Consider the following 15,837-nt stretch of genomic DNA (forward strand, 5'->3'; position numbering starts at 1 on the left):
TCTGTGCTGACAGGTCAATTTTGTATCAGCTTATTTAAACTATTTGAAATATATTGTATTTATTCAAAAGTACAAATGATATGTAGTTAAAATTTTGCTTTAGAATTGCAACTTTTGGGTTCCTTAGGTTCTATCAGTATAAGGTTTTTAACATAAATCGAGATAGCCCAAATAACAACAAATGTCTGTAAAATATAAAATAAAAACACTATAGGCCTACTGAAACATAAAAATTCAAAGTTGACCACAAACACAAGACTGTTAGCCAACAAAAAAAGAGTTTGATATCCCCCAAAAATTTTTATAATAAAGATACATTTATATGTTTCACTAGATGAGTAACATTTTTGATTGTCCTTTTTTTTATTAAAAGTTTTAAATGAGAAAATAAAAAATTTACTTATTAATAAATAATAAAACATATAATTATTCTTTTGAAAAAAAAAAAAAAAAAAAAATACAATGATTATACATAGTACATTAGTAACTTATTACTGAAAATCTAAGCTTGTGATTGCAATACAGCACTTGTTGAATATTTTCACATTTAATTGTACCAATGATTTAATAACGTATAAACATGAAGTTAGGCACCAACTAAACATTAACTTTTATGCTTTATTGAAATTTACTGCCACTACTTTTTCCAATTAAGTACCTCATTAGATAATTTAATTCATTAGGAGGAATACACATATAACAAATTGATTGTGGTTAATATTTCAATTGATGGTTTAATATTTAGAAAAAAAAACAAACATGACACTTCAACTAGATTCAATAATAGCCAGAAGGAGGGTTAAACTACATAACTTTTTAGTTGAAACTTTTTTGTCTATACCTAAGGATACCTATACCTATACCTTTTTTTTGTTCATACCAGAGGAAATATTCCAGTGTAGCACAACTGACTGTTGGCCCAATCTGTATATGTAATTGGACTTATATAATTTAATTTTTACATGAGTATATATTATAAAAGTATTAGAAGAGCTTGAAAATATAAATTATTTGTAAAAGGCAAACAAAATAGTTGCTTAAATTTTAAAATCTCACATTTACTTCCAAACAATAGAAATGAGATATATTTATCTACACATTGTAAGTTGAACTCACTGTTGTCTCGTTGAGCCCATGAAGCCATAGTTATGGACATGGCTATGCATGATTCACAACAACTATGGTGAATATAGGCCTACAAGCCTCCACAGTGCTAGAGGATTTAAAGAAAACATAAACGCTTAATCACCACCTGCTCAACTGCACAGAATCGGCATCCAAGAGAAACAAACAGATACATATCTTGCTGCCCAAGCCATCCACATATACTGAAGGTAGTGCCATGATGGTATCAACATCCCCTCTAGACATCAATGTTTGGTATGTCTACCACTGATGGGGGTAAGATCAAATAAGGTTTCAGAAATTAAAGAGTATAAAATGAAGTCAAGGAATATAACTGTGACCATCGGACTCAGCCCAGAGTCCCTGAGACTGTGAATGTATTATAATTTGATAGAGATAAACATGACAAATATTAAGATTAGAACAATTATTCAATTTACAAACCAGCTGAAAGAACATTAAAATTTAAAATTTTAAGTACTTATCATGTAAATTATTCTCATTACAAATAAAAAGAAGGTAAAGAATTCTTCAATTGTTTATCGTGCAAAAATATATTTATTAACAATATATTTATTAGTGGCATCACAGTATAAATCTTCAATGTATATCTACATTTACACATGTCCTAGATAATGCTAAACATTACAAGCAATAAGGTATCTTATTGACCTACAACTGAGAAACAGCCTTAAAAAAACTACAATAGTGGTGTAAGAAACTACTAACTTCTATAAGTCCACTAAGAAAACTTTACACTCAATATAATTGTCTGAGCACTCCCTCTAATTCACCTTTTACAAACCAGCTGATACAGAAATATACTTATAATGATATACAGGGTGTTCTGAAAAAAGGTGCCCATAAGTCAGGGCGTGATTCCTCACATCAAAATAAGAAAAAAAAGGTCTAATTAACATAGGTCCGAAAATGCTTAGTTACCAAGTTATACAGGGTGAAAGATTTCGTTCTGAATTTCAGTTCCCCTGCTGCAACGAAGCCCTACGGGTATTTGTTGGCTGTTAATTAAGATGTACAATTTAGCGTACTTTATGTAAAAATGAACTGAAAAATTGAATAAAACCGTTTCCAGACCTGTAGCTACAGTAATTTTTAAGATATGTGACGAAATAACGCGAAACTTGGTCCCGAAAAACAAGTTACATTTAGGTTTGAAGCAGATTTAACTATGTTAAATGTACAATAAACACAAAATATTTTTTCACGGTACTTGTAGAAAATTTAATTTCGAAGAGAAAGATGTAAAATAAGTCTATAATAAGCAAACGCAAACTTTAAAAAATAATTCTTAATTACATACAAAACGCATGAAAAATAGACAAAATCTGTTTAAGCTCTCTACAAATGTAATATTGAAATTAAAACAGCTGTTTTATTAAAATATTTCATTTGAGAAACAAAATAATTTCTATTTAAAACATATGTTTTAAACAATGTAACATTGCTTATAATAATTTAAATACACATTACAAGCAGCTACTTTTCCATTGCTCATTAAGTGCGTGTGTTGATCTGTACTTTAATACAAGTTAGTGCGAGTGCCGTTGAAGTTAATTTTTGATAGCTAATAATATCTTATTCATCATGGCAGGTAATATGAATATTATGTACACTAATGGTGAAATGGCAGACATGCATTTAATGTACGGTCTTGCACATTGCAACAGTCGTCAGGCTAGACGACTCTATCAGGAACATTTTCCTCATAGACAGTTACCGACTCATAAAATGTTTTCTTCCATTCATAGAAGGCTAAGCGAGACGGGAACCTTTAAATCTGGAAAAAGTTGGTAGAATCAGGACGGCCACGTACAACGTGTACAGCTGAATTGGAGGAGGGCGTGTTGGACGAAATAGAGAATCATCCTGGAAGAAGTACTAGAGAACTAGCCTTGGATTTCAGTGTTAGTAATTCAATTGTCTGGAAGATTTTTACACGAGCAGCAGTTTGCATTCTTATCACTATCAAAGGGTCCAGGCTCTTTTGCCTCGAGATTACTTTCCTCGTGTTCAGCTATGCCAATGTCTTATCCAAAGGTGCAGAAATCCACATTTTTTAAATTACATTAATCTTTACTGATGAAGCAAAATTTTCAAGAATGGCTATTCTTAACACCCACAATACTCACATGTGGGCAATTGAAAATCCACGTGCTATTTCAGAGAACCGTCACCAATATCAGGTTTCTATAAACGTATGGGGCTGCTATTTTGGGTGATAAAAAATTTTTATTAGTTTTTTACCTGATACGCTCAATGGTGAAAATTATTTACATTTCTTGACGACTAATCTGAATGAGTTTACTCGAAGATGTGCCACTATACACACGCAACAAACATGTGGTTCATGCAGGATGGAGCTCCAGCTCATTACACATTACAAGTAAGAGATTTTTTAAATGAAGCATATTCAAACAGATGGATTGGGTCGAGGAGCCCCAGTAGCATGGCCTGCAAGGTCACCTGACCTCAATCCTCTAGACTTTTTTCTTATGGGGACATTTAAAGACGCTTGTCTACGACTCGCCTGTGGATACCATAGAAGAGTTGCGAATAAGGATTGTTAACGGGGATTCAAAGGATACGTGAGACACCTGGGGATCTTCGAAAGAGTTCGGCAGTCTATGAGAAAGACGGCTGGATGACTTGTATTTTGAATGAGGGGAAACAATTTGAACATCTACTGTAACGTGGTTAGTTTTTTAGGACAAGTGTAACTTTTTTGTTAAATGATAATTCAGATAACTTTTTTATGTATGATAATGTATGATTGTTAAAAATATTTACTTGATAAAAAATAATAGTAAACTCATTAATTTGTTTTAATAAAACAGCTGTTTTAATTTAAATATTACATTTGTAGAGAGCTTAACAGATTTTGGTCTATTTTTCATGTGTTTTGTATGTAATTAAGGATTATTTTTTAAAGTTTGCGTTTGTCTATTATAGACTTATTTTACATCTTTCTCTTCGAAATTAAATTTTCTACAAGTACCGTGAAAAAATATTTTGTGTTTATTGTACATTTAACATAGTAAATCTGCTTCAAACCTAAATGTAACTTGTTTTTCGGGACCAAGTTTCGCGTATTTCGTCACATATCTTAAAAATTACTGTAGCTACAGGTCTGGAAAGGAAACGGTTTTATTCAATTTTTCAGTTCATTTTACATAAAGTACGCTAAATTGTACATCTTAATTAACAGCCAACAAAATACCCGTAGGGCTTTCGTTGCAGCAGGGGAACTGAAATTCAGACGAAATCTTTCACCCTGTATAACTTGGTAACTAAGCATTTTCGGACCTATGTTAATTAGACCTTTTTTTCTTATTTTGATGTGAGGAATCACGCCCTGACTTATGGGCACCTTTTTTTCAGAACACCCTGTATATGCTATAATAGAAATATTACTTCATAGATGGAATGATTCACGAAACTGTATCACAAATTGATGTGGACAATTTAGTTGAAGGAAAAAGGTCAAATTTATTTACAATCTTAAAGATTCACAAACTGCAGAAAAAATGTCAACTACCTTACAAACAGAGTGTACTATAAAATAATTAATTATATATAAATAAGAACAATCTGTTCTAATCTCAATATTTTATTTAATATGTGAAGCCGAGTTGTGTTGTATATATTCTTTTAACTCATTAAAAATATATAGTTTAACTAGCAGTTGCCTGCGGCTTCACACGCAATTTCCTGCTGAAAAACAGTACACTATAATCACGTATTCTTTTTCTAAAATATTCTAAACACTCCTGATATAATTGATAGTCATTCCTTCGTGACCCTCTCGGGCGCATATAAAGGTGTGTGCCATATTTCCTACCTCTATCTTTCATGGTTTTTGCTAGGTGTTGATAAGTTATTCAGTACAATTAATTTATATGGATGAATCTATATAAACTAAATAGGTTATAAAGAATCAAGTTCGGTCTGTTAAAATTAATTTTCTGTCTAAGATATTTCCAGTATTATTGTGGTGTTTGCCTTGTGTGCTCTGATCAAGAAAATGTATCTAAAAAAACCAATTTCGATCATAAAGCGTCTTCTTTCGGCTCTTTTCAGGAAAACACACAAAAAATGTCATAAAAATCAGTCCAGTTGTTTAGGAGGAGTTCAGTCACGTACACACAAACAGGAGAAATATATATATATAAATATAAACCACACATTTTGAAATATTGGTAATAACCCATTTAAAAATAGCCATAAACAATAAAAGACAGTGTAAACGCATAAAGCAAAGTGTATTTTCTTTAACATGACTGTGGCATATCCCTAAGAGCATAATAAATGTTACTATAGATCACTCAGTAGAGTTGCAGTGAATGAGTGAACTACAAGTATAACAGCTAGGCAGTTATTGTACAGTAGTCTAACATGTTAATTGTGGGAGAGAAGCCTTGGGGCATCCTGGCTATCTATATAATATTCAAGGTCACTCGATATAGAGATGTTGTGGTAAAAGTGTTAATAGTATAAAAAATTTAAAATAATTGATTTTATCAGATAACTTTATTGGCTAAACGTTTAGCAAATCCTCTTCTGCCAGTTGCTGAAGAAGAAATCTAATTTCTGTCTGTTTCTACGCACAATAACTATAAAACAAGATCTCGTAGAGGGTTGATATGGAGCGTAGAACTCTACTTCTAAATCTGTATTGAAATATTGAAAATTGATAGCATGATTAAATATGACTTGTCAACAAATATTTAATCCAACTTTTTAAATGCTTTGCAAAGTTTTATGACAGTAAATTGAAATTGTATTTTGAAAACGTATCGGTCTGTTGGGTCTTAATTTCTGTCCGTCAAAAAGTGAATCTATTACATTGGTCATGTGGGTAACTATGTTGGTAAAGAGGAAAACACAGATGAAACAAATTAGTAAACAAAGTATATAATGAAGGTTAATCATATGAAATATTCCGATAACTTATCAACACAGGTGAAGAGATTAGATTGGTTGCTTTCGTACAAAGCTTGAACATTTCAGCTTAATCTGCATGTCATATTCAACAAAAGTCATCTAAACATAAATATTGTGTTATGTTGACTGGGATTACTAAGTAATGAAAATTGTTATGGAGCACGGATCAAAAAGTTTCTGTTAACTCCACTCTGTTAAGTAGAAATTGATTTTAAGTTTTATTGATTTTAAACAACTTTTTCAAAACCTAGTGTCTTGCAATTTCTAAAACAGTGCTATAATATGCTATTTACAACTTTACATATATACACTTGTAAATACTCATACGTTTTTCATGCCTAGGATGGTGGTCTTAAGAATGAATTACCTTCTACCACCTATTCCATGAACAGATTGTGTAATATTATATTATATTGGTGAGAAGCTATGAAGTATTTGCATGATTTTACAGACACAAGTAAACACAGTTTCTGTCTACTTGTATACAAATAATACACAAAGAAATTTTACAGTAAACTTAACTGATTGTAAAATCTTGAGTTGTGCCCTTAAAATTAATTTTTAGCGGATACTCTCAACAGTGGAAGTTGAAATCAGATTTCTTTGTTTATGTGTTACAGCTTCTATGCACGATAAATTTTTAACGAATTAACTTAGAGAATTGTAATTTGGTGTCAAACTTCACCTCAATTACTTCTAAATCAAAATAGAAAAAGAATAACATTGTCATTCTTTGGAACAGGATCTTTATACAGTGTGGGTCAAATGCAAAACCTCCCACTCTGACCCAATATCTAACATATGTTAAACAAGCATGTGTTTAATTGGTATAATATGTCAACTTTTAAAAAATGGTTATTTTAATATAAACAAATTAATATTTATGTAACCAAGATTTTTAAATAATAAAATATTATACATTGTATAATTTTAAAGCAAACTAAAAACAAAGTTTAAATATTTACTTCATGAACATACTTTTTTAATATTTGTTTAACCCATTCTTTCTACGTGTTTACATGCCTTCATAATATGAATTCCAATGATGGTAGATATTTAAAAATTAATAATTATAATTAATAAATAATTTATTTATTATAATTAATTTATTTATTATAATTAATTTATTTTATAAATAATAAAGTAGATTTTAGATAAGTTTTAAAATAATGGCAGGACACAGATTTACAAAATAAATTATACCAACATTTGAACCTATCTGTGGTAAATGTGGTATTTTACTAAAACAATTACTTATATTTTTATTCTATACGAGTACATTGTATGTCATTTTGGAAGAGAAGTTACAAGTTTATTTCAACTTTATCGTCAAATATTGCTTGTAATCAATTTGAGACTGCATACATGAATTACCCAGTATAGTATATACAGCGTGTATCAAAATGAATGACCTGATTTTAAAACTCAATATCTATTGCTAAAAATGTACTACAAAAATAATATTTATTGCAAAATACTCACAAAGTCTTAAAGTTTTAGGTTCATTTTCCAACAGGATGGAGCTCCGCCTCACTGGCACAACAATGTTCGGGCAGCTTCTCAACAACACTCTGCCCCACCGCTGGATAGGGCACACGGGACCTCGAGACAATGCCCCTTCATTCTTGGCCTCCAAGATCATCAGACTTGACCCCATGCGACTTTTTCTTGTGGGGATATGTGAAGGAAAAAGTGTTTGTACCCCCTCTAACTCATGACATCGAACAACTAAAGAACAGAATAACTGTCGCAATAAGGTCTGTGAACGCAGATACGTTGTGTAAGGTTTATTAGGAATTTAGCTATCGTCTGGATTTTTTTCGTGCTGCTGCTGGTGGACATATAGAACATTTGTAATAACATACCTAAAACTTTAAGACTTTGTGAGTATTTTGCAATAAATATTATTTTTGTAGTACATTTTTAGCAATAGATATTGAGTTTTAAAATCAGGTCATTCATTTTGATACACGCTGTACTATTACCCAGTATATCCTACACTGCCATGCCACTATGGAGGAAAACACGGCTTCTGGTATTGGGACAACATAGAATGTATACTTCAAATTGAACATAACATTTTGAAGTGATGCAGTAGTCTTTTGTTTGTTACATTAGTGGAGGTACAACACACCTAATGAGGAAATGGTCAGTATCCTGGATGTTGACAATTCAAACATAACAGATAATCAAAGACACAGAAAAAAAGGAGAGAACTGTATGTCTCTTTAGATTTTACAAATACTATTTTGAAACTAACTTACGACTAAGACATACTAAAATTTAAGTTAATTAAATAAAGTTATCCTCATTCAAATATAATTATACAGTTGTTAGAGCAAGTATAAAATATTTAAATATGTGTCTAATATATAGCAACCTAAATAAATAATTTTCTTCAAATATTCCTTTGAAAGCAAACTTTTTTTACAATAAATAACAAACATTTTATTTTAAATAGAAGATGGCTTTACAAGTGAGATTAACTGGAAAGAAACCCTAACGATACCTATACTTGATCTGCCTTCAACTTAACCCCTACCACAACTGCGTAATTTTTTTGCTTTTATAGTCCATGATCCGAGAGCCAATTTACATTGTATAAGCACACAACCTGGTTTTTCTTTTAATCATTAGATACATTGTTTGAGAATTAACTATCAGCTGCACTAATTTTGCATAAGCATGGGTCACACTAGGCTGATTGCAGCCGCGAATTAAAGGAAGCCGCTACTACCAGCTTGATGTGACCACAGAACCCGCAGCTGGTGCTACTAGCCGGCGAGTATTTGTCAGCGGCTGGCGAAGTTGGACATGTTCAACTTTTGGTCGCAGGTAGCGGCAACTAGCAGGTCACGTGATTCATTCGCACAAGCTGGCACCAGCTTGCAGCGCAATCTGACCACCCCAGTACCGTGTCAGCGGCGAGTAAACTACACGTGGTTTTGTGTTTCCATCCTTTGTTTTGTTCATTGGGTTCGTTTGGCTACTGCTGTTTCGTAGGTAACTGTTAATTTATAGTGTAAAAATGGCTGAGTTGAAGTGGTCGGGGAAGCAGGTCATTGAATTTTTGAATTTATTTCAAAATTATCCGTGCTTATGGGACGTTTCATCACAGTATTACCTTAATAGGAATGTCAAAGAGACAGCCTACAATAAACTGTTGGAAAACATAATGAATGCTGGGATGCCTGCGACAGTTGAACTCTTGAAAAAGAAGATTAAGAGTTTACGCGACACCTACAGAAAAGAACTGAGTAAGATTAAAAAATCTATAAAAAATGGTGCTGGTGCAAACGAGGTATACAAGCCAAAGCTTGTGTGGTTTCCAACAGCGGAAGTATTCTGGCATGGAGCTGTCAGTGGCAGAGATCGAATTGTGCGGCACTCTAAACAACAACGCTAGAGACCTAAAACTATCTCCAGTTGCGAGATACTGTAAGGTAATTTCCAACTTGATCTTACACGGAAGCGCCTGTCTGAACTTGGTATTTTGTTTTTTAATCAACGGTTCAACTAATTCCAGAAATTCTTGGAATTTAGGAGCTGACATTTGTAAAATATTTCTGTATGTTTCTGGGTCCTCTTCTTGTAACTTTTGGAGAAGTCTTGCAGATGCTCCTAATTCTTCTCATCTCATAATCCAAGGTCTACTCAACCAACGTCTCTTCTTGCGGTTGAGCATTTTCTCACAAAGCTCCTTCACACACATCCTTAATAATCGCTTAATTACTCGTGTGGACCCACAGACGACATGCTGACTAGAACTAGAACCAGGCGAGTTAAAAGCGAAATGTGATCGGGTTGCCAGCCGCTGCTTGCTGGCGCTACTGCCAGCCGCTGATAGCCAGCGGCTTACAATCAGCCTAGTGTGACCCGTGCTTTATGCAAACACATGAGTATTTACGACAGTTTATGTAAAGTTGTAAATAGCATATTATAGCAGTTTTACAAATTTCAAGACACTAGGTTTAGGAAAAGTTTATATTTTTTAACCCTTTTTGATACCCTCTCTTATACTTTTGATATTACCAAAATTAGTGCGGCTGACTTTTCTTCTCAGGAAAAAATCCTTAAGTAATTTCAAGAAAATCAGATTGTGTGCTCATACTGTGTAAATTGGCTATTCGATCCTAGACTACTTGTAATGTTTTCAATGTATGATCCACACGTCTAATAAATAGGTAATGGCAATAGCGTTTAACACAGACCACAAGTTGAGATTTTTTTTATTTGAAGTTCCAAATGGAACAACCTAATCCACATAAAGATCACACCACTGCACAAAATGTGTTCAGTCCACTTGACTATTTCAGCCAAGACTGTAACACTAAGTACAATATTTATTTTATTGCTATGCATTTTTCACTATTTGGCACCATTTTTTTTTTTATTTGGCACTTTTACCACTACAAACATTGAGTAAACGAATTTAATAAAGCTACCAATGATCTAAAAATAATAAGTTTTAATGATCCATTTTGGTAAAACAGCGTGATAAAAATAACCTTGCATCCAGGTATGACAAAATATGATTAAGTTACTAATATACAAACGTGTATTCTGTTAGCATTAAAAATTGTAAAGAACATTAAAAAATTATTCAATTGGGATATAAACTTAAAAGAAATAACAGCATAAATTAGTATGTAGCAGCCACACAACAAATTGTAAAAGCACCAATATTGCCTACCTGTATTAGCTTGCTTAAGATAATAATATAACCTGTGACTTACAATATAATAAACATACAGTACTATAATTTAAGGAGTACCTAATATAACTCATATAAATAAACAAATTAATTTTGAAATAGAAATATTGTGAGAAATTCAATGTAAAAAAGCACAATACTAGGTATGTACATAAAATACATTTCATATCTATTGTATAGACTAGAAAGCACAATACACTTATACTATTAGCTGCAAAAATCAAAAGAACACTCCAATTTTCATTTTAATGTACAAAAATTATAAGTAAAATGATTAAAACTGTATAATGGGTCTTGTAATTAAATTATTTAAACATTAAAAATCAATCATACTTTAAACAAAACTATATATTTAGTTATTTTAATTGCCAGCATCACTTTAACACCACAGAGTCAGTACAAAGAATCATCACAATGATAGCCCATTATTGTAATGGTAGTGATTCCAGTCCATCTGGCTATAATTACTAGTGGTTTTGGTGTTGAATTGAACACAGGTAGCATAATAAAGTGGCAGAAAAGTAATACAACCAACAACTGAAAAAAGACGGCAACTTATCCAGAAGTTACATTTACTACTGCTCCGAAAGAGGAAAATAAACTAGGCCTACTTGAAGGCCTGACGGTTTCATTTGTACTATTTTCATCATATACAGTATTTATTTATTCCAAAGTAAAGTACAACATTCTCCAATAATATTAAACTTAAACTTTGTATTAACACATGTTGTAACACAGGGATAGTAGCCTATGTATTTTTTATGTAATTGTTACAAAACACCACGGCCTATAAGGTAACAGGCTGTAATTTGTTTGTGTTAGATTAGTAATTTCTATTATCTGTATAGGCCTACACATAATTAGTGATAAATAAATTTACACACACGCTGTGGCTGAATGCTCAAGAATGCATTAGCAGATGTTTGAAATGTTTCCAAATTGTTCTAGAAGAAATACCTTACATTTCTATTACTGTCAGCTCTGGTGACTGCTCATGCAGTCATAGCATAATTTATTACTTTCCTACTCTTTCATGTTGCTACCTGTTTACATGGTATGTCAGTATGTAGCATAAATATTAAGGGCTGTATTTATTGTAAAGAGTGTTTTAAAGATTGGTGACTAGATTGTACATAATTGGTGATTTTCGGCTGACTGCCAGGGCACTCACTGTAAAAGAGGACACAACTTTTAAATAATGTTGTGACTTTTAAATTTTGTCCTGAGCTGGGTGTAGCGACTGACTGCTTGGGCAATTACAGCAATTTCAAATGCATAGGTACCTTGTTTAATCTAAAATTGTGGCTTTTAGTCATATTATTATAATCAAATATAACACATATAGAATACAATTTACAAGATTGAATCCTGCCACACGTAAGGTAAGTTGCTTTTGCCATAAGAAACATGTTAATAACTAATTGAACCAAGTTCTGATCAAACAAATAAATTTTCTCTAAGACAGTTTAAAAAGATAAATAACTACCTCGATAGGTCTATATAAGCTTTTTTTTATAAATATCCTAAATCTTATCTAATATAACCTAGCCAAGTTTTTAACCTGACAATGCACTAATCTGATCACAGTCCCACTGATTTACACCATCACAAACTACCATTACCACAATTTGTGTCAGTCTTGCACTGCGAGAGCAAACGAGCAACCGTGATGTTCATCTTGTCCTCCGCTTCCTCCAGGGCTGTCATACCTTTCTTATTCCTCAGAGCCATGTTTGGACTGTGTTCCATGAGTAGTTTCACCAGCCGCGCATTGTTCACTTGACATGCGTAGTGAAGAGGTGTGTTACCACTGAGGTCCTGACAATTGAGATCACAGTGTGCTTCAAGAAGCTTGGTTACAATCTGTGGCCTCTGATGAAGACAAGCTAAGTGGAGAGGAGTGATGTTCTTTCTCGTCTGTATATTGGGTATCGCACCTGCGTCCAAGAGGATCTCAACCAGATCTGAGTGACCGTGCATCACAGCAAAATGTAGAGGTGTGAATCCTTCCACATTGCAGATGTTTACGTGGAGAGCATCACTTGGTGTTACACAACCCAAATCATCCGGTCCTCCTGTATGCTTACAGTCACAGAGCGGGTGACATTTCTTTCTAGGAGAGGATGCATGGTCTTCCAGGCCCAGATAGAAACAAGCGAGACGAATATCACCATGAGTGATACAACGAAGAACTCTTTCAACTTTCTTAATTTCCTCAGTCGTCCGAGGGTACTCACCACTCGTTGGACTTCTGACTCGAAAGGGCTCATCAGTAAAATCTAATCCGACTTTTGACGCTGCAGCCACCGGCATGTCTTGTCTCATATCAATCTTGAAATGAGGCACAATCAACTTGACGTGAGATGGAGTGGGTTTTGTGCGTAGCAAACGTGCAATGTGGAGGTTGTGAGCATAATCTACTGGTGTTAACTTTCTCTTGTTTTCAATTCCAGGATCTGCACCAGCATTGAGTAACAGTTTCACGATCATCTCATAGCCCCAACGTGATGCATTATGAAGTGGTGTATCACCTTGGTTATTCTTCTTGTTGATATTTAAACTGATTCCATTGTGTTCAGAAAAATACAGTACAGCTTTGAGGCATCCTTCGTGGCCATTGCTAGCAGCAAAATGCAGTGGAGTGTTACCATCATTGTCATTGACATTTATGTTGGCACCATTGTGTATGAGGAGCAATAGAGCATTTTGATGTCCTCGTGATGATGCATAATGTAATGCAGTAGCACCAGAATAGTCAGTGGCATGAACGTTTGCACCGTAAATAAGCAAAATATCGACTATTTTGGGTTTCCCGTACATGCATGCAATGTGAAGGGCTGTGTACCCACGATCATCACATGAATGCACAGTTGGTGTCGTGTTTTTAAGTTTCTGTGACACCTGACTTTCACACTTGTCACAGGAACAAAGAGGATGGCATAAAGTAATGCCACGGTTCTTAAAACCCTTATCCTTGCATTTATCACAAGAGCAAAATGGGTTGCAAAGGTCATTATCGTTTGTTTCTACATTGTTATCCCTAAATTCTTTCAAAATGCGTTCAACCTCCTCCTCATTTCCCAGACGTGATGCATCAAAGAGAGATGTTAAAGTTTCTATACATTCACCTCCTTCATTTTTTAAATCTTTAGAGACCCCACACTCAAAGCTATTTTTTCTAAGTGGTGAATCCAATAAACCTAATTCTTCTTCGTACTCTTGCTGTGATTCTGGGGAGGAAGGTCCTGTTAGAATTCCTGATCTTATATGTTCAATTGCTGCTTCAAGGGATGTCACTAAAAAACTGTCTTGATCTACATGTACATCATTGGACGCTGAAAAATTAAACTGTCTCATATAGGTAAGGTGAGCGATCCAGTTTGGTAACCCTGACTTTATTACCAAAAACACCAACATTGGAAGTAAATCATCAGCTGCCACCACAGTTCCTTGTTTAGAATTAGAAGTGTCTTGTTTTGATATTGCTGCCAAAGTTCTTTTCAAACATCCAACTTTACCTAAGACAGTGCTATATCCATCTACTCTTGCCAACTCACTTCTAGCTTTAGGCACAGTGTCTGACAGATCAGACCTTATATCAAGATCTCGAAGTTGAATATCTGAAAGATTACGCACAATTTTATTAAAGGTGCTATCTTCAAAAGCAGTGCATGCTGTTACACCTTTAATTAATTTTTTATAGATGCCATGATGTACATACGATTCTACACTCAACTTAATATTATCCAAAAAATGGCGGTTCATACTAGCTTTTTCTCTTATTCGACTATCATGCATTGTTATTTGAAGACATTGGATGTACAAATTACTCACAAGATCCTTTTGGATTTGAATCGGTTTGAACTCAAACCTTTGGTTTCTCAAAAGAAAGGCTTTTATAGCCTCGTCCATTTTTTCCAATACATCCTTACTTCCACTTTCGGTCCAAATCAAATCAATGCAGTCTCTCAATGTTTCTATTGACACTATATCAGACTGACTCTTAAATTTATTTGGAAACTGTTCTAATGGACTGTCTATGCAGAGGATTTTATATTTTAACATATCTTCAGTGTAAAATGTTTCCTCAAACAAAACATGAGTACTGAAAGGACTAGAGTTGTTACCTGGTTCAACTGTCACCACCCGATTACAAATTCTAACATCTTTGTCATTCAAAGAACGGAAATGTGTTTCTGGTAACTCATCACTAGGTATTAGAATATGATTGAAAAAATCTTCATGGCTCAAAACATACTTAGGTAATGATCCTGATCTAGGCACACAAATAACCCAACCATCTAAAGTAGCTTTCTCAAACAATTCCAAATGATTTTGTTGAAGAATCTGAAAAAATGTATTGTCATTCAGATCTTCATCATAGTTTGACTCCATAGTTAAATTTATTATGACTATATGACACTATTTACTCACTCAATTGCAACTAATGATCAATACACAGAACACTTTCAAACTAGGCAACTAATCCTAAAGATCTACTTTTGAAGTTACATAACCAAGCTTGAGAGCAGATGGGCAGACCGATGGAAACATGTTATCAGCTGATTATAAGGTCTTCAACATAACCTATATTGGTGAAGTGGCTAACAATATTTCACCGCCAAGAATTTAATAATGGAACTTAGAAAAATTGTACTATTAAATGCACAGATAAACATAATTCTTACCTGAATTTGCCCTTTTTTATTATAATCATATTCATTTCCGTTGAAGGAGGCCATTTAGCGAAGATTATTTATTCCTCAAGCTAGAATTGAACAATGACCGAATACTAAATTCAAAGACTGTAACAACTTTCTTGGATTAAAACTTTTTAATGGAAAATTAACACACTTAATTACTTAACAGTTATCTTGATGATTAATCTCAATGTTTTATAAACAATCAGTAAAATTGGCGGTGAACTCCAACAAAATAACTAAAAAAAAAATAATATTTACTTGCCTTCACTGACTACTGTACGTGTAAACGAACACGAAAAAATTCAGCTGATCTATTCAGTATAATATTGGAGG

The 15,837-nt window shown here is 33.4% G+C and overlaps 2 protein-coding genes across 2 annotated transcripts in view; both read right to left on the minus strand.

The window, feature by feature from the left end:
• Window positions 1-15,781, minus strand: part of LOC124354408 (thymidine kinase, cytosolic-like) — a 36,196-nt gene extending 20,415 nt beyond the window's left edge. Inside the window, exon 1 of the mRNA XM_046804837.1 lies at window positions 15,490-15,781. Within this exon, the coding sequence (XP_046660793.1) occupies window positions 15,490-15,543 (54 nt within the window). The 5' untranslated portion in view covers window positions 15,544-15,781. The remainder of the gene's footprint in view (window positions 1-15,489) is intronic.
• LOC124354405 (ankyrin repeat domain-containing protein 27-like) lies at window positions 10,299-15,398 on the minus strand. Its single transcript, XM_046804834.1, has one exon. It carries the CDS (start codon window positions 15,194-15,196, stop codon window positions 12,407-12,409), a length of 2,790 nt encoding a protein of 929 aa, XP_046660790.1. The 5' UTR covers window positions 15,197-15,398; the 3' UTR covers window positions 10,299-12,406.
• Window positions 15,782-15,837: the final 56 nt, after the last annotated feature.

This window comes from Homalodisca vitripennis, chromosome 2 (assembly GCF_021130785.1).
Source record: "Homalodisca vitripennis isolate AUS2020 chromosome 2, UT_GWSS_2.1, whole genome shotgun sequence".
In the NCBI taxonomy this organism is placed as follows: Eukaryota; Metazoa; Arthropoda; class Insecta; order Hemiptera; family Cicadellidae; genus Homalodisca; species Homalodisca vitripennis.